This window comes from Panthera uncia, chromosome E3 (genome assembly GCF_023721935.1).
Source record: "Panthera uncia isolate 11264 chromosome E3, Puncia_PCG_1.0, whole genome shotgun sequence".
NCBI lineage: Eukaryota > Metazoa > Chordata > Mammalia > Carnivora > Felidae > Panthera > Panthera uncia.
The window spans coordinates 34,464,610-34,483,087 of NC_064815.1; the positions used below are offsets into that span (position 1 = coordinate 34,464,610).

An 18,478-nucleotide genomic window follows, 5' to 3' on the forward strand; every position below is an offset into this window, starting at 1 on the left:
AAGGCCCAAGGACCCGACTCCATCCCCACCTCTGGGATTGCCCTGCAAATGTTTGTTGACTGAAAAAATGCGTGACTCTTTTCTAAGGAAAGAGTCCCAAATGCGGGAAAAGCAAAATCCTCACCACAGACTATGAACAGAACCACATTAAAACGTACTCAGCAAGGAAACCCAGGAGGAAGGACGTGGACTTGAAGGCGTGGACTAGGTGAGGGAGGGAGGGAGGGCGGGCCAGGGGGTGCCTTGCTTTCTGTCACCCCCAAATTTGCTGTCATGTGCCCACATTTCTTTTTTTAGTTATAAAAGTCTCTAAGGAAACGGGAGACTTGGTGGGATGTGTGTGTGAAAACTGAGCTTAGCTCTTACCTTGCAGGAAATCAGTTAAGTAACTGAGTTCCCACAAGCTCTGATTCAAATGCAGGAGGTCCGGTGAACAAACACTGTAAAGACAAAATCCCTCCCGTACCCTGGCTGACCCCCACAGCCCTGCCCAGGCCTAAGGTGAAGACCCTTGGCGCAGGACCCCAGGCCGTGCCCGAGACGGCCCAGGGGAATCCTGGGGTTGGTAATTTCTGGACAAAACCAGACCCCAACATGTGTTTTTACTTCTATCAACAGTAGAGCCTTACCTGCCAGTTTCTGTAGCAGGAAGAGGAAAAGACAGTTCTTGGGAAGAAGTAATTGGTAAAACCTCAGGCAGAAGCTAAAGAGAAGAGCCCCCGAGGGGCGAGGGGCCAGGGGCGTGTGCAGGGGCAGGTGCTCACCGGATGGCTTTCAGGCTCCGCTCGATGGCCTCGGGGGGGATGAGGCTCGCAGCAGCGTAGTGGATCTTATGCGGCAGGCAGAAGCCCACCTCCAGCCAGCTGTTGATGTGGAGCCGCACCACGCCGGACGTGCAGAGGCTGCAGAGAGCAGGCGCGGCGACTGTCAGGTGCTACTGAGAATCCACACGGTAACTTCTGACCAGACACACAGATCACACAAAAACCCCTGAGGGTGCTTCTTCCAGGCACACTGCCAGTCAGAGGAAACTGCAAGCGACGCCCTCCGGGGCAAGCAATCATCTTTGCAGATCTCAGTATATTCAAGAGAAGAAAATGCATTAGGAACGCAGAACCGTAGCCCTGGGTAGCCCCGGAATCTGCAGTCCAAACAGAGTGCCAGCGCTCTGTGAAGGCCTCCTGTGCAGAGGGGAGAGAGCCAGGCCCCCTGCACACCTGCCGAAGGCCCCACCACACATGAGCAGCCAGGCAGGGCAAGGCCTGTCTCCAAAAAGGAGAGGTAGGCAGGACAGGAAGGGCGGGGGGTGCCAAGTCCCCCCAAGCGTCTTGTTCGGGAGGGGCACACGGCGCCCACCTTGCTGTGGATGCCAGCACCGCCCAGGTGTACCCCGGCAATGGCCCGAGCTGGCCTCGGCCTCACCTCATCAGTGACAGCAATCTGGTTCTTTCAGGGCCAAACACCGCCACCCTGTCCCTGACTCCTCCTTTCTCTTATATCCCGCCTCAACCATCCCACCTGCAGGGAGGTACAAAGTCCAGACCTTCCCTGCACCGGCCCCCATCTGCCCTCGCACTCAGACCCCCACGGCTCCCATCCCATCTCCGCAGTCCCAGCCTGAAGCCCCACGTGACCTGTTCACTTTTCTCTGATGCCCTCTCCTACCCCAGGCCATCTGGCCCCCCGCCCTGCAACCGTCCCCACAACTCCGCTGTTCTCTGACTCAAGCGCTCCCTCCAGGTGACCCGGCTCCCTCCCTGTCTCAGGTTTCAACTCAAGCACTACCTTCTCCAGGAGGTGAGCTCTGACCCGGCCCTAGCCCCAGATTCGTGTGTCTTGAGCACCTGACCACAGGATGCAGTTTCCCCGACCAGAATTCAGTCACCACGTGTGCTCCTGTGTTGCACTAACTGTTCCTCACACGGCTGGCAAAGTGTGGGGTACTTGGGGGGCACTGAGAACCATTTCGTGAATGGAGGAAGGAAAGGGGCCCAAGGAACATGCTACTGACTCTGGGTGGACTACCTCTCAGTGAGCCCCTGCCGGGAGAACACGCTCATGGTGGCCCCACGGTAGGCACGTGGCCCCATACGCCCTGCACCAGAGAACCACACACAGAAGACTTGTTTTCAGCAGGGGTTTCTGAAACCCTCCAGCGAGAAGCCAGCCGGAATGCGCCCACAGCCCAGTGCACAGCCCTGGGGCTAAGTGCCAACAGCACTCGATGTCTGACACAGAGAGAAAGTGGCTGCTTGGGCAAAGCCCCCGTGGCTGGTGCTCACCACGCCCCTGGCAGGTGGACAAGACAGGGGACGTGTGCCCACTGCCAAGGCCTGCACTGTTCTGACCCAGCTCTTCCCATCACATTCCAACCCCACTCTGCCATTCCCAACTGGCCGGAGAGGCCAAGATGCCCACCTCTGGCACAGTGTGGGAAGGCCGTGGCTCAGGGGGAGCCCCGCCTGGTCTTACACCTCCCTCGGGGGCACACAAACGCACGGTGCCAGCAGGAGGCGCTATGGCCCTCACTGCCTGCACCCACAGGCTGTTCTCGCCGTCTCTTCCCTGAAACGTCAAGCAGCAGACCGACTACCACGAGCTTCCCCGTGGGTCCACCCAAAGAGCCAGGAGCATCGTGGCCATCGGGTTTCTCAGACAGGGAATGTGCAGGGAGAAAAAAGTGTGAAGAATGCGGAGCACATCTGCGACCTCCACAACCCCTAGGATTCCTGCCAACACCACTGTCTGCTCACTGCCAACCACCCCAGAGATCCAGAACACCCTCTGCTTGCCCTGCCTGGAGGTGTCAGGAAGACCCACGCCACCGTCCCAGGACGCCTGCGCCACCGAGTGGTCCCCGGAGGGAGGGTCAGAGCACCGCTGGCAGCAGCGGTGGGGGCCACAGGCTGTGGCTGAGCGTGGAAGGTGAAGGTTGGGTCACCGCTGATGCCACACTCCCTCAGGGCGAACCCTGGGAGTGCCAGGATCTAGGGAAGAGACCCGGGGTCCTTCCCCAAGGTCCCAGAGGACGATGCTACTCTTGGGTTCTTCGAGAACGGGGCGCTAATAAGTGAATATGAGCAGATGGAGACTCCCAGAGCCTCACCAAGTTTTGGGCAAGGGTCTTCGCAGGCGGACAGCTCCCATCAACCTCTGAAAAACAGCCTCTTACAGAATCCAAGTTCACGCGATGAGAGAGCGCTCCGGTGGATGAGAGTCTCAGCACCCACGAACAAAAGGGAAGAGAAGAGTGAGGAAAAGCAGGGCTTGCAGGGAGAATGAACTGCCAAAGCTACATGTGCAGACCCCTCCTCCGTTTCACTACGTACCTGGACAAAAAGGCTGGTGGACTGAAAATAGAGTCTTTTTATTTCTGAGCCGTCCTCTTTAGGATACGGCTCAAAGCAGCAGCTGGCACACCACAGAATCAGAATTCAACACTGAGATTCCTACCATTTCAAAGGTAGCTGTTTTTGCTCCCCCAGGAGCTTGGCGAGGCCATGTACATGCACACACTGGCATGGGGTCCTCTTCTCCGGGTGGGAGAGACGCTCCCGTGTTGGTTCCCTGGTTTTCACGTGGATTTTACTCCACTTTTCCAGGCATCTGTTCACCGACTGGCAACTTCCATCCATGGAGTACTTCGCACTGGGACGCAGTGTGAAGAATCCCTGGACCGAGTCAGGAGGAGGAGCACACCCACCCACCCGGAGCCCCCAGGGAAGCCCTGCAAGTGCCCCTGCAGCAAGACAAGAGCCAGGAGCGGCACTGAAGTCTGCCAAGAGGAGGGAAGAGAAGGTCGGGCTCTGTTTTCAAAGTGCCCTTTGTTTTTTTTCCTAAAGCCTCCAGGGTAGAGGGAGCCCACCCTCTGAAAATCTTTGAGGCTACAGTTCATTTATTTATTTCTTGACTTTGAAATAGAGTTGACATACATTGCTGTATCAGGTTCAGGTGTTTGACGGTTCTCTTTATCACTCAGTGTTCACCAGCATAAGAGCAGTCACCACCGTCTGTCACCAAATAACATGATTCCATTATTAACGAGTATATTTCCTATGCTGTATAAAGTACAATTTCAAGACAAGTGTTTAGCAGAGCAGGGGTTTGGGTTCCTGCTATGCTTGTACTTCTACTTCCAGGGCAGTCACGTTTGGTCCGGAAACACCGCGCAAAAAGCACTCCCCCCCCAAGCAAGGCTTATCCAGCCCGTCCCACAGCTCTGGGCCAGATAGGGTCGCCTAGCCCCATCTGCCACGCGAGATAGATGCTCTTACCAGAGCCCCGAGTCCTAAAGCGATGACTGTGCATATCCTCTAAGGCACGCTCTTATCTTTCCTATCCCAGGTGGAAATGTACTGTGTACAAGCTTGCTCCATCACCCTCACACCTCACTGCCCGAGGACGAACTTCAACTCCTAACCGTTAGCTAATAGCCAAACGCCCTTGTTTGGCCTCGCAGGCAACCTTCACCCCGCCAGCCCAGCACCTGCTGGCCACTCTGGTCCCAGACACAGCCAGGCTTCCTAGTCCATGGAGCGGATGCTGCTCACAATCCAAGAGGTGCAAGCAGGCACCAACTGGCCCGCCGTGACCCTTCAAACAGAAGTTTCTATGTATGTGCTTTTTACGGGCAAAGGGAGTAAAACTCCCGGGATATTAGCAGAGGAGTCCGGGGGCCAATCTCTGCTCTGGAGGGGCAGCAGTGGGAGGCAGCAAGGAACAAACGCAGAGTCCCCAGTGCCACCTGCCTGGCCAGGGCCCGGACAGCTCCTCCACGCTCTGAGGACTCTTGGCCCCACCACAGGCCCCATTAACTCTGAAAACGGTGCAACAAACACTTCATCAAAGCACGGAATCCACAATCACACGACTCCTGTTTGTTCATTCCTTTGACCACCAGTGGACAAGCCGTGCTTCCCCACGCGCCAACCACAAGGTCTGTGTTACAGAAAGTGAAGGGGTATCCCTGACCTCATGTCATGGGAGACACCACCTAACAGTCACACAAAAGAGTGGGACACTGTCACTGGGATCACCAAGCTCCATGGAGAGACACAGGTGCTAGAACAGTCAGGGTAGGCTCCTGAGGGATTCATGCTGCCAGCCTATACTCATGGGCACTTGGGTCCCAGGGCACCAGGCCACCAGGCTAGTCGGCCACACCACAACCCTGGATTTTAATTAAAACAGCAAATCCAGACCCACTCCTTTGAGAAGTTTCACCCCAACCTCTAGCCTCCACATCTCACATCTTCCGGCCTCTCACTCCTGCTACGAGAAAACCCTCCCTGGGGTTTTCTGGAAACCTGCTGGGAAGTTGACAGTAGGAGAAGGCGGCTCTGTGCTCTGTTCTACCAGATCGGTCATGTAAACTCAAGTCTCCCTTTCTTAGCTCCAAAGCAAGCCTACCCTACAGCAACAGGCCAGGCCATACCTCAAGGCAAAGGGAAGGCCGCAGGCCAGGGGGGCTCCTGGGTAGTCACAGAGCCACTGCTGTTGCCAGGCTGGGACAGGGTGCAGGGGGAGTGCACCACTGTCCCTGGGACTCCCTCCAGACGGGCCCTGTTGCCAGCTTACCTGAGGTGGGCCCCAGGACCCACAACCTGAGCAGGGCGGGGTCTGAGAACAGGAAGGGTACATGGGGTTCACCCTGAGAAAACAAGATCCTGAACACTAACACACCAGGGTGCCTGGGCTAGAGGAAGGAGGGCAACTGCTCAACAGTGGGACCCTGGGAGCCGTTTCTTCCCCAGAACAGATTCCTTTAAAGGGAATCCGGTCCAGCAGGACCTTTAAAGGGTCCTTCTCCTTAAAAGTAATGTCCACCAGGGGGCGCTGTGCCACCTCAAGCTCTGAGTCGCTACAGGCGGGCCAACTACCCAGGACTTCATTCCCTCCAACTTGCGGTTTAAACATCAGAAATTGCAGTCCGTTCTTTCTTTAGACATAGTAAGTGTGGTTCTGGTTTGGCGTTTACTTTATCTCCAGGTTAGGCTGAATTTTGCTTGTGGTCTAACCCTAGCTGAGGTGTACATTGTCCCACTCAGAAGCAGGCAACACTTCTCACAGAATGGGTTTCTGGCACCAGCCAACCCAAGGCCAGAGAGCAGCACTTCTCCTACTGCAGAGACAGCTTCACCGTGATCACGAGCGGCGTCATGAGAGAAAGAGACGGGGTGGCTACGACACTAGAGACCCCACTTCCTAACGCCCAGAGGCCCACACCCAGCGGTCAGCAAAATCAGGACAAAGGAACTGATTGTGTCACAGAGGACAGCTCTGCCTCCTTTATGAGGCCACCCTTCCTCCCAACAGAGAGATGAGCTGGGATCTGGGGAGAGCTCAGAGAGAAAAGGGAGATGTGCCAACTTGTGAAGATGCAGACAGCTGTGCCAGGACACCATTCTCCACCCACTACGCCGGACGGTCCACAAGTTCACCAAGACTCTGGGCAAAGCCAGAGAAGGGATATCTCCTGTGTTGCTAGTGGGGGGGAGGGTACAGCCTGAGGCACAAGCCCCAACGGGGAAATACACCAAAATTACAAGTGCATTTTACCTCTCCAGCCCGGCCATTCCACTCTCGGGAATTTACCTTGCAGACACACAGGCACACGTACACAGTGACATGTGCACGGAGCCGACCAGCAGGTCTTATAGCACCAGAGGCTGGTACCAACTAAATGCCCAAGGGAAGGGCTGGCTGGCTATGCAGGGGAAAAAAAAAAAAAAAAAAAGAGTCCCTGAGTGACTCAGTCGGCAGAGCGTCTGACTATTGACTTCAGCTCAGGTCATGATCCCAGAGTCGTGGGTTCGAGCCCCACATCGGGCTCCACGCTGAACATGGAGCCTGCTTGGGATTCTCTCTTCCTCTCCCTCCGCCCCTCCCCGACTCATGCGTATGCTCGCTTGCGCTTGCTCTCTCTCCCTCTCTAAAATAAAAAAATTAAATTAAAAAAAGGAAAATTGAAAAAGTCCTTATTTGCCAATACAGAGAGAGTCTAAGCTACGTGGTTCAACTACGAAGGCAAAAGGCAGGCCGCATGTACAGCGTAAAAGGAGAAAGGCAGTCTGTGCCCACCTGTGTGTGCCTCAGGCCCACCTGTGAGGGACGGCACAGGACACACGGCTGTCTGCTTAAATGCATCCTGCCACCAGAATGGGAACTGGCGGTGGTACAGCAGGAAAGAAACTCAACACTCTGATTTTCAAACTTGATGGAAGTGATTGATGATGAAAGGTGATTCAAAGGTGGCCTTTCAAAAGCTTTAGTTAAAACGGCAAAAAGAATGAAAATTTCCAAAATGCTCATAACAAGTATCATTGGGTATGGGACTACAGACGGGCTTTGTTTTCTCTTTATTTTTCTATATTTCTTAAGTATCTACAATGGACATGTACTATTGGTAAGATCAGGAAAATTATTAACATCAAAAAAAAGGAGAGGATGCTGCACAAGCCACCTTTTCTGCGCTCCAATAACACGTGGTATCGCCGGCCACACTCTTAGATCCAGCACACCTCCGGTGGGTGGCATGGAGCCTACCAGGATGGAACGAAGCCCAAGAAGGCCAGGAGAGGGCACTGGGCTGCATGCAAGGACATGGCCCAGAGAAGCCTGCACCTCCATGCCGTCTGTGCAGCAACATGCCTGGCACTATGCGGTCCCCTCGGCTTGAGTGATGGCTCCTCGTGAACCAACAGTCCTGGAGCAGAGTGGGAAGGCAAAGCTTTCAGGGGAACTGTCACTTGGACGCGTGCCCAACCCCCACTCTCCACCTCCCACCTGCAGTGCAGACCCAGGGTCAAGGACTGGTGGACCCTCGTTAAAAAGAGGTTCTTCGCTTGTCCACAAAGAGAGTGCTGGGAACACCAATATAATTGGAACTGTTAACTTCTGCTGTGTCTGCAAATGTCTGCTGCTCTCCTACACTCAGGCCCCAAGCCCCAAGTCCCTCAGAGCCAGGAGGAGCACCCTCTGACCTTCAGTTTCCTCGTGGGGGAGGTGGTGACAGTGACACCGTCTTAGAGGACAGACCCAGAACTTGGCACTGTGTCATGCTGACCCTGCATCTGATGATGCAAAACACTTTCAGGCTCTCCCATGTGACTTCAGGTTCAGTTCTGGGAGGGACTGTCCCAGCAGAAGGGCTCTCTCACCCCCATCTCAGTGGCACCAAGGACAACGGCTCAGGCAACAAGGCCCACAGGGAGATGCACCAAGCATGCCACCCACCTGTCTTACCTGTCATAAGCTTCCTTAAGGTCCCTGGCCAGCTTGCACTTGGGCAGAATGTGATGGAACGGGGACTGAGGACCATCATTTGCTGCAAAAATCGTAACACGGAGAATTTAGAGACTCCAAAGCAAGAAAACTTGCCAAGGTTGGAATGGAAAATACCTTTAAAAACAAATTTAACTGAAAACAAATTGCAAGTCATTTTAAACCAAATTATCACACCATTCCCTACTGCTTTTTATAAAATCTGTGCATCGAGTTGAATGAAGATGAGACTCAGGCTGCTTTGTTTGCAGTCTTTATATGGAACTTTTGTGTTTAAACGTCACCACTGGTGCCCCCTGAGCCTGCAGCACTGGAACAGTCCAGGTCACTGGCAGCCCCCAAAGCGTCCCCTGAGACCACCAGAGCCACCTTCCACTTGGTGAGTGGGTGCTGCCACACCTCATCCTATTCACTCACACTAATGCAATTTTTTAAAGTTTACTTATTTTGGAGGGGCCAGAGAAGGAGAGAGAGAATCCGAACTTGGTTTTAGGCTCAGTGCAGAGCCCGACATGGGGCTCGACCTCACAAATCGTGAGACCATGACCTGAGCTGAAATCAAGAGTCAGACATTTAACCAACTAAGCAACCCACGTACCCCTAATGCAATTTATTTTTATGATCAAAAGTCTTTCATTAATCCTTTCTCATAAATGCCTTAAAAATATGTAGTTAAATTGAATTTTTACAAAATTTCCTGTGATAGGGACGTCTAGGTGGCTGAATTGGTTAAGTGTCCGACTTTGGCTCAGGTCATGATCTCACAGTTTATGAGTTCGAGCCCCGCGTTGGGCTCTCTGCTGACAGAGCCTGGAGGCTGCTTCAGATTCTGTGTCTCCCTCTCTCTCTGCCCCTCCCCACTCATGCTTCGTCTCTCAAAAATGAATAAATGTTAAAATTTCCTGTGATAAAGTCACAGACCCTAAAGAGAATGTTCTTTTAAAAACAGAACTTCTAGGAGCGTGTGGGAGGCCCAGTCAGTTAAGCATCCAACTCCTGATTTTGGATCACCTCATGATCTCATGGTTTGAGAGTTTGAGCCCTGAGGTGAGCTCCACACTGTTAGTGCAGAGCCTGCTTGGGATTCTCTCTCCTTCTCTCTTGCCCCTTCCCCACTCATGCTTGCTCTCTCTCTCTTTCTCTCTCTCTCTCAAAATAAATAAGTAAACTAAAAAAAAAAAACCCTTCTGGATTGTTATTAACACATAACTGCCAAAACATAATTATACATTTTGACAGCTATCAAAGATAAAAAGCAAATTTTCACTGAAAATGCACGTGAGTTGGACACTTCACATATGGTGATCATTACTTTTACTTATTGCTTAAGATTAGACTGGGTTCACCTTCAAATCTATTTCTACTTTCTCTCTTTATATAGGCGCTGACCTGAGATGGATGTGGCATGTGTAACAGGTAGGCCTTTCTCTGTGCTTTGAGGTATTTACAAAATACCAAAATCCACAAAAAGATCTACTGGCAAAAAAATTTTTTAAAGATTTTTCTTTTGAACCCCAATGTGGGGCTCAAAGTCACGACCCCGAGATCAAGATTCACATGCTCTACCAACTGAGCCAGCCAGAAGCCCCTGGCAATAATTATTTTTAATTGGTCAGCTGATAACTCAATCAGGTCCTTCATCAATTTAGTTGAAATCAAAGAACTGTAAACCACCCTCTTTGCCAGCTCGATGATCCCACTGGCCTCTCTGCATGTCCTCCCACCACAGGCGAACATGGCCAGAGAGAGCAGGGCTGGGTGGGCAAGGCCCAGTCTGCACGAAGAGCCATCCTGCAGCAGCTGGGGCAAGGGAGGGAGGCAGTGGAGGCTGGGAAATCCATTTAAGTGCATCAGGTCAGGAGAGCTGCTTTCCAACTGTGATCCTTGGGGCACCCTCCTGTGCACCCCAGGAAGATCACGTGAAGGTCACATAACCTCCTGGTGCCTCAGTTTCCACATCCGCACACCTGGATCAGGGTCCCTGCCTCAGAAGGCTGCCTGCTCTGTTGTGTGGGGGAGAGACTCTTGTCACACTCACCATCAGCTACCGCGGACACCTCATCCTGCAGCGCCAGGATCAGCTTGGCCTCTCTTGTGAGATACTGGCAGCGGCGCTCCTCGTGCTGCAGCACAGTGGCGATGCGTCGGGAAAGGTTGTGCAGGCAGTTTATCACTGATGGGTCCGCGTTGGCCTGCAAGAGAGGGCACACGTGACTCAAACGTAGCACACACACTCGTAGCACACGTGCACAGCCGACTCAAACCGTGTAAGAACTCTGTCCAGGTTCACTGCTGTCCCCGGTTCCCCGTGTCCCCTCTAGGGTCTGTCCCCAGAAACACCAGTGCTCTGAGCACCCTATCCTGGGAATCGATGCCCGGATGGTAACGCAGAGACGGTTCTGTGGGGTCCCCTGGCTGGTGGGGCGGGGGAACGCAGGCATTTCCTATAAGCAGAGAAAGGCTCCCGTGCTACAGGGCCCCACACCAGGGCCATCCAGGATGGCATGGTACAGATCAGGCATCCACTCCAGGCCGGACAGAGGTAGCCCACTGGGGCAGCGGAAGGCACAGATCCACTACCCACCTGCTGCGGGATTCTCTCGAGTGGGATTCTCTCGGGTGAGACCTGAGACAATGCCCGACAGCGGTACCTCCCTCTCCAGTTAGTTTGATAGAGCCTACCCAGAGCACAAGTCCTGGCAGCGTGTGGTCACCAGTGTGCTGCTGACTGTTGGTAGACAGGACCAGGCTACGTGATCACACAGGTGACATGGGGTGTACTAAACAGAAGCACTACACCGACTGTTCACTAAACACGCTGTCTGCAGGAAAAGAGGCTCTTTCCAGCAGAAATAAGCATGGCTCACAGAAGTCGTCGGCAGGATCCAGGCCACCCATTCCCCACAAGCTCCCCTGGCACCCCTGTGCTAACTCTGGAACCTATCAGACACCGCAGTGAGGCCAGGCAGGCACACCCACCCAGGCCAGGGGTGGAGCAGGCAGCTGTAGGGTCTCTGAAGATGCTCCACAGAGCAGATAACTGGCCAACCATGACTCAGTGTTTCAGGAGGCCGAGAGGGCGGCTGAGTCATCTTAGGGGTGGAGGTGGGAGAAGGGACGCGTGGTACTGCTGATTAAAACCTCTGGAACTGCCTCCCCTCCTGTTTATCTGGCAGGCAGGGCCCTGCCCTCAGGGTGTTCACAGCCTGCCTTCTGGACCAAAACCCAACCCAGACTCATCACCTGGACTTGGAGAGATTTTCGAAACTCCTGGCAGATTTCATGCTCGCAAAGAGAACTCACACCTGGCAGCACACCTGTGCTGGAGAGAGGACTGGACACTGCTTTCAATGCTGTGCCCACGACCGGGCAGAAGCCCTGCCCCTTCGTGTCAAGGGCAGCCCCTCAACAATGTTCCCCCACAAGATTATGGAACTGGAGGGCCTAGGTTATAAAGTATGTACACATGCTTTAAAACAACATATACTTTTAGAAAAATCCATGTCAAAATACTCTTAGCAGCACAAGAGAAGAAGGGCAATGATCCTGAGCACATGGCTGTTCCCTTGAACAGTAATCAACTCACACCTGAGAGCCTGACCCTATGCTCAAGATCCCACTGGCTGGGACAGGACCGTGTTTTAAGTCAGGTGTCCAAGCCCACCTGTGCCGTATTCCCAGACGTGCAAGGGGGTGTGTTCACCCAGGCGAGGCCGGATGACCTACACTGACAGCGTGTGCTGGGGGGTCCTGTTTGGCTTCACAGGCCGGGTACCACTCCAGGTACCCGCACAGCCCAAGGCTATGTGGCCACAATGGGAAAGCTAGCACCTCGGAATTGCCCGGTCTTGAGTGGGAGCTCTGAGAAATGCCACATTTGCCCCACAGGTGATGTGAAACAGCAGGAAATTTAGGGTATCGCCTGTGAGACTTTCTTGCTCCCCAAAACACGTACCCAAATGTAATGAGGCTTCAGAGCAAATGTCCAATTTGCAAGCAATACATGAAATGAAGAGGAAGCAGGATGAGATGAATCCCAACATGGAACATTCAGTGGGACAATGTGAGAGGAGAGTCCTAGGCTGGCAGAGACCTACAGGTTCTCATCCTGGTCCAGGCCAACTGGAAAAATATGGCAACTGAAGAAAGTCTCGATAGACTAGGCACCAGGTGACAACAAATGATGGCCAATTTTGTCAGGTGTGACAGGGTATCGTGTTATAAAATAAATGTCCGTACTTTACAGAGATGTTGTCTGAAGTACATAGAAGTGAACAGACATGAGGTCTAGGACTTGAAACACATGAGCAACAGGTTGGGTAGAGAAGCCAGGGTGGCCTGGTGACGGCTGTGGGACATCAGAGACGGGTATAAGAGGGTTATCAAACTACTGTCACTGATCTGGGGTTTAAAACTTTTCAAAGTAAAAAACAAAAGTATACATTTTTATAAGACTACTAAAAAGGAGGAAAAAAACCTGTCTACCCTAAAATACCAAACCTTTACGTTACTGAAATTTCCTCCCATTCTTCAACATCATGGCCTATGCTACATGAAGCCCTACACTACCTCGTTTCCTGCTGCTTCTACCCGGCAGCAGTCCTCTCTACTCCTCCAGGCTCTGGCCTCCCCTACTCCTCGACTCTAACAGCCCAGCATTGCCAGGAAAATAATCGCCACTTTGTCGAACCCTTCCCCAACTACTGGCCACCAGAATGAACCTCCGGCCTCATTTTTATTACAAAAGTCTTCACACAACTTCAAAACCGGCTTGTTTTCTTGACTGCTACATCCAAGGGTGTCACACATTCTGCTATCAAGGGCTGTTCCCCAGAGAAGAGGGCCCGCCTGCCCATGTCCAGGGCGGGGCCGCGGCTGCTTCTCACCACCCATCTCACAGAGGCTGCCGGTACTGACACGTGGAGAGCATTCGCCAGGATTTTTAGTCTTTGGTTTCTTACTTGAATTCTCTCCCTGGATGTCTGCATTATGTCATTTCACAAGTCAGACCCTGGTAGTACTTACACTATGAAAATGCCAAAACTATAAAAATAAAAGTTTCCTCTTAGCACCTCACACCTCAGGGATAGCCACTGTTAAGCAATCATTTTGTCTTAACATGCAGGTTTTTTTGTTCTTTTTTTAGTGTTTTATTTTGAAGAGAGAGAGAGAGAGAGAGAGAGAGAGAGCGAGCAAGTGGGGGAGGGGCAGAGAGAGAGGGAAACACAGAATCTGAAGCAGGCTCCAGGCTCTGAGCTGTCAGCACAGAGCTCCACGCAGGGCTCAAACTCACAAGTGGTGAAATCATGACCTGAGCCAAAGTCGGATGCTTAACCAACTGAGCCACCCAGGCGCCCCAGAAGGCCTGTTTTAAAAATTAAGCTCCGGGACACCTGGGTGGCTCAGCCGGTTAAGTGTCGACTTCGGCTCAGGTCATGATCTCGTGGTTTGTGGGTTCGAGCCCCGCATCGGGTTCTGTGCAGACAGCTCGGAGCCTGCTTCAGATTCCGTGTCTCCCCTCTCTCTGCCCCTCCCATGCTCATGCTCTGTCTCTGTTTCTCAATAATAAATAAATGTTAACAAAAAAATTTTTTTTTAATTAAGCTCCATTATAAAGGAGCTTTTCTCTGACATTATTTTGGTTTTGAGCCATTCATGCAGTGAATGTGGTATGGGCTACACACACAAAAACTCTCAACATAAAAAAGCACCTTGAGACTTAGAATGATACCCAATTTTACAGGTGCCCTCTCTGCTCAGCCTCATTTCTGCCACTCTGAAGGTTTTCTGTTTTCTTTGTCACTGAGATCCAGTCACTTTGGTCTGGGACACTTCTGTAAAAAGCCATCATGCAGATTACACGGGCCCAGACAGAAAGAACTACTGAATATTTTGGTAAAAACTGATAGTGAGATATTTCAGAGAAATTCCATTATCTAATAGTTACTAAATACAAATAAATTTTCTAGGTAATTAAAGTCCTTTCATAGTATTAGCCAGTTTCTACCCAGGAATGCTTTTTATGCTTATTTGGATCCCTTATATTTTGACAGCTTTATTGAAAAGAAATTTCCTCTGACACAACTTCAGACAGCACTGGCAACTGCCTTAAGAAACTATCAGTTTCGGGGCGCCTGGGGGGCTCAGTCAGTTGAGCATCTGACTTTGGCTCAGGTTATGATCTCACGGTTCACGGGTTCGAGCTCCCACGTCAGGAGCTGTACCCTGGCAGGGGAGGAAACCCAAACACCACAGCCCAGAGACTCAGCTGGGAAGAACTTCTAGGTTCTTCTGTTCAGGTGAAGCTGACCGCTTGGGTGAGCTGACTGGCCATCCCTCCCTCCATCACAGTGAAGCCAAAGAACAGCAGGTTAAGGAGGCACCAGCAGGGCGAGGAGAGGCACAATGCACAAGACCAGCGGTCTCAGGCCTTCCCCTTCCCTTCTCCCCACCCACTCTGCAAAGGGGAAGCAACTACATGGGACAAAGGAAGATGGAAAGGTAGAAAGAAGGGAGCAAGGCAAGAGAGGGAGGAGACAGACAGAAGCCGTACAGGATGGTAACCTGGGGGCAAGCTCACCTGTATGAGAGGCGAGCTGGGGGCAGCACACAAGGACTAAAGGAAAGGTCCTGCATCTTGTGATGAGATGTCCTCATCACAGGGTCCACCAGCCCCCGCACAAGTGCCAGACAAAGACTCACAAATGGTGAAGGAACTCATCACCGGCAGACCGCCACTGCAAGAAGTATAGTCTTTCGGGCAGAAGGAAAATGACAGCAAATGGAAATGTGGATCTGGAAGCGAATGAGCAGCGCAAATAGTGACTGTAAGGGTGAACACGTGATTCTTTCTTATTACGTATGTCTCTTAACAGTTAATACCAGTATCCTGTGGGGTTTACAATACAGGCAAAGTAAAACGCAGGACAAGGTAGCACAGAGAGCAGAGAGGAGAAATGTGTGAATACTGTTGCAAGGTTCTTATGTTACATGTGAAGTTATAGATGGACCTCTGAAAAGGTGATCTTGGTAAACTGAAGATGTTTACTAAAACGTTAATTAAAGGGGTGCCCGGGTGGCTCAGTCGGTTAAGCATCCGACTTCGGCTCAGGTCATGATCTCGCAGTCTGTGAGTTCGAGCCCTGCATCGGGCTCTGTGCTGACAGCTCAGAGCCTGGAGCTTGCTTCAGATTCTGTGTCTCCCTCTCTCTCTGCCCCTACCCTGCTCGTGCTTTCTCTTTCAAAAATAAATAAACATTTAAAAAAATTTTTTTAAAGAAAATATCAGCTTACATATATATATATGTAATATATATATAATATATATATTATATATATATATACACACACACACACACAAACATATATACACATAAAGGAAAATAACAATGTTGGCGAGGAGGTCAAGAAGTTGGAATGCTCACACATTGCTGGTGGGATGTAAAACAGGACCACCCCGGTGGAAAACATTCTGGTGCTTCCTCCAAAGGCTATCATATGACCCTGGAATCCCACTCCCAGGTGTGCACGGTATACCGAGGAGAAATGAAAACGTGTCCACGCAGACATTTGGATACAAATGTCTATAACGGCACTGTTCATAATATTGTATTGTTGAACATATATTATTCTTTTATTTACTTATTTATTTGAGAGACACAGAGAGAGAGAAAGAAAGAGAGAAAAAGAGAGAGAACGAGCGGGGAAGGTGCAGAGAGAGAGAGGGACAGAGGATATGAAGTGGGCTCTGTGCTGACAACAGAGAGTCCAATGCGGGGCTCGAACTCACAGACCACGAGATCATGACCTGAGCCGAAGTCAGATGCTTATCAACTGAGCCACCCAGGCACCCTGAACATATATTGTTCTTAATGGCTAAAAAGCAGAGACAACATAAACATTCATCAACAGATGAATGGATAAACTGTGGTTCGTCCCTATAACACAATACGATTTGGCCATAAAAAAGAAGAAAGTCCTGACACATGGTACCACGTGGGTGAACCTCAAAATCATTATGCTAAGTGAAAGAAGCCAGATACCAAAGGTCACGTATTATAGGATCCAATTTATATGAAAATGCAGAATAGGTAAATCCACAGACAGAAAGTAAACTGGTGGTTTCTAGGGGCTGAGAGAGGAGAGAAAATGAGATGTAAGTGTTCTCCTTTTAGGGCAATGAAAACGTGCTGGAACTGACAGTGGTTACAAAACGTGGTTACTAGACGCCACCAAACCACACTTTAAAATGGTCAAAATGGTACATTTTTGTTATGTGTATTTTATCCAGAAAAAAAAAATAAAACAAAAGGGGGAAGGGGGAGCATACCAAGGGTAAACTCTTCCAGCAGCTCAGGAGGAGCTTGGCAGTAGCTGGGTCAGCTCAGCAGTCTGAGCTCGGAGCCAACCACTCACCAGAAGTGAGCTGCTGCTACTCTTCCCTGACCCTCCTCCCTGATCTACCCACCTGTGCTCTTCAGCCATTTGCACACTCACTCACCCTCAGGGCAAACACCACATTAAAAAGAATCATGGTGGGAGCTTCCCTCTTTGGAGATGGATCGGTTTTTGAGACCTGTAGAAGAAACGTAATTCTAATGAATGAGAGTTACCATGTTCCAAGAAATATCTTGTTTAGTGCTATTCTTCAGGCATGGGAAAAGGTTCCAGAATATACCCAACCCTGAGAAAAACAGAGCCCTAGGGTCTTGGAGAAGTGATCAGCATCCCTGTAGAAGCAAGCACTGGCGGCATAGACAGACTGAGACACAGTTGAGACAAGAGTGGGAAGGTCAGTGCTATGACCCAAAGTGACAAGACTACCCCAATCACTGGAGGTGAGCTGAGGTGTCCACACGAGACAAGATGGGGAGAGGCTCAAGCAAATGGGGTGTTCTCTGCCAAGACTCTCCGTCACTCAGTGGTGTTTCCAGTGTCAACCTGGGTCCTCCCAGGCTGTCTCGGCCCAGTATGGCAACCACTCAGGGCAATTAAGAGACAAGATAATGCTCAGAGCCAGCAAAGACCAAGCTGCTGCTCTGTCATCCAGCCAGCCAGCCCAGTTCACAAACACCAAGGTGAATACCAGTGTTGCCACCAGGGGGCATAGGAGTTCGGCCGGGGGGAGGGGGGCGGGGGAGGGGAGGGAGTGCACATCTCCCTGGGTCATCCCAAATCGGCTCTTCATCCCTGCTTGCCACTCCAGTTCTGTAGGGTATAACTCCTGACAAGCTGTCAGATCTCCCCTCTGTCACTCACAGGTCATCAGTGGGGACTGAGCCCTGTCTCCAGGGGCCTCGGTAGAGAGGAAGGATGCCACCTGTGGGGCCTGGTGCATGGCCCCACATCCCGGCACCCCCAACTGCCTCAGAAGCTCCTTCCATGGGCTGATTCATGGAAAAGATTTGAGGACTGCAATTTCTGGGTCATATAAATGGAGCTAAATCTTATACTGTCTTATCAAAGACCTGATTCTGCCTGAGTGCAAAGGACTGACTGGCAGGTTCTGGTGTGCAAATTCCCTTGGGTGATGGTACATTGGATCTTGTTAAAACCCCTCAGTACTGTACCATTTCATTCATCACAGAATGCACATAGAGGGTTTAGCACAAGAGAAAGAACTAAACTAATAATATTTGCTATGGTATCATCTAACAGTAAGAAAAAAATACTTGCACCACTTTAGAAACAGACATCTGAGATATAAAAGGGAAGGCCACATTCAGGAGAGACCCTGAATGGGGCAAGAACTGAAACCACAGGAGGCCTGTGAGAGTGGCAGCGGACAGCAAGCACCAGGTCAGGTCTGCCGCACAAAGGCTGCCTTCACCGGAGCCAGCGTGGGCCACAGGCTCCCCAAGGGCCTCAGAAACAGTGTGGGCCATGTCTGCCCGGGGAGAACCTTACCTGCCCAGGTAGGGCCATACCTGCCCGGGAAGGCCATACCTGTCCGGGGAGGGCCATACCTGCCCAGGAAGGGCCATACCTGCCCAGGAAGGGCCACACCTGCCCGGGGAGAACCCTACCTGCCCGGGGAGAACGCTACCTGCCCAGAAAGGGCCATATCTGCCCGGGAAGAACCCTACCTGTCCGGGGAGAGCCATACCTGCCCGGGGAGAACCCTACCTGCCCAGGAAGGACCATACCTTCCCGGGGAGAACCCTACCTGCCCGGGGAGGGCCATACCTGCCCAGGG

At 51.6% G+C, this 18,478-nt stretch overlaps 1 protein-coding gene across 5 annotated transcripts in view; it reads right to left on the reverse strand.

Annotated features, from left to right (window-relative positions):
- NPRL3 (NPR3 like, GATOR1 complex subunit) overlaps nt 1-18,478 on the reverse strand; it is a 43,264-nt gene that overhangs the window by 9,886 nt on the left and 14,900 nt on the right. For 4 of the 5 annotated variants that reach the window (XM_049639044.1, XM_049639043.1, XM_049639047.1 and 1 more), the window contains 4 exons: nt 16,784-16,858; nt 10,322-10,475; nt 8,245-8,326; nt 765-902 (listed from right to left, as the gene is read on the reverse strand). In XM_049639044.1, the coding sequence (XP_049495001.1) occupies nt 765-902; nt 8,245-8,326; nt 10,322-10,475; nt 16,784-16,858 (449 nt within the window). The remainder of the gene's footprint in view (nt 1-764; nt 903-8,244; nt 8,327-10,321; nt 10,476-16,783; nt 16,859-18,478) is intronic. The other variant, XM_049639045.1, reaches the window with a different exon arrangement.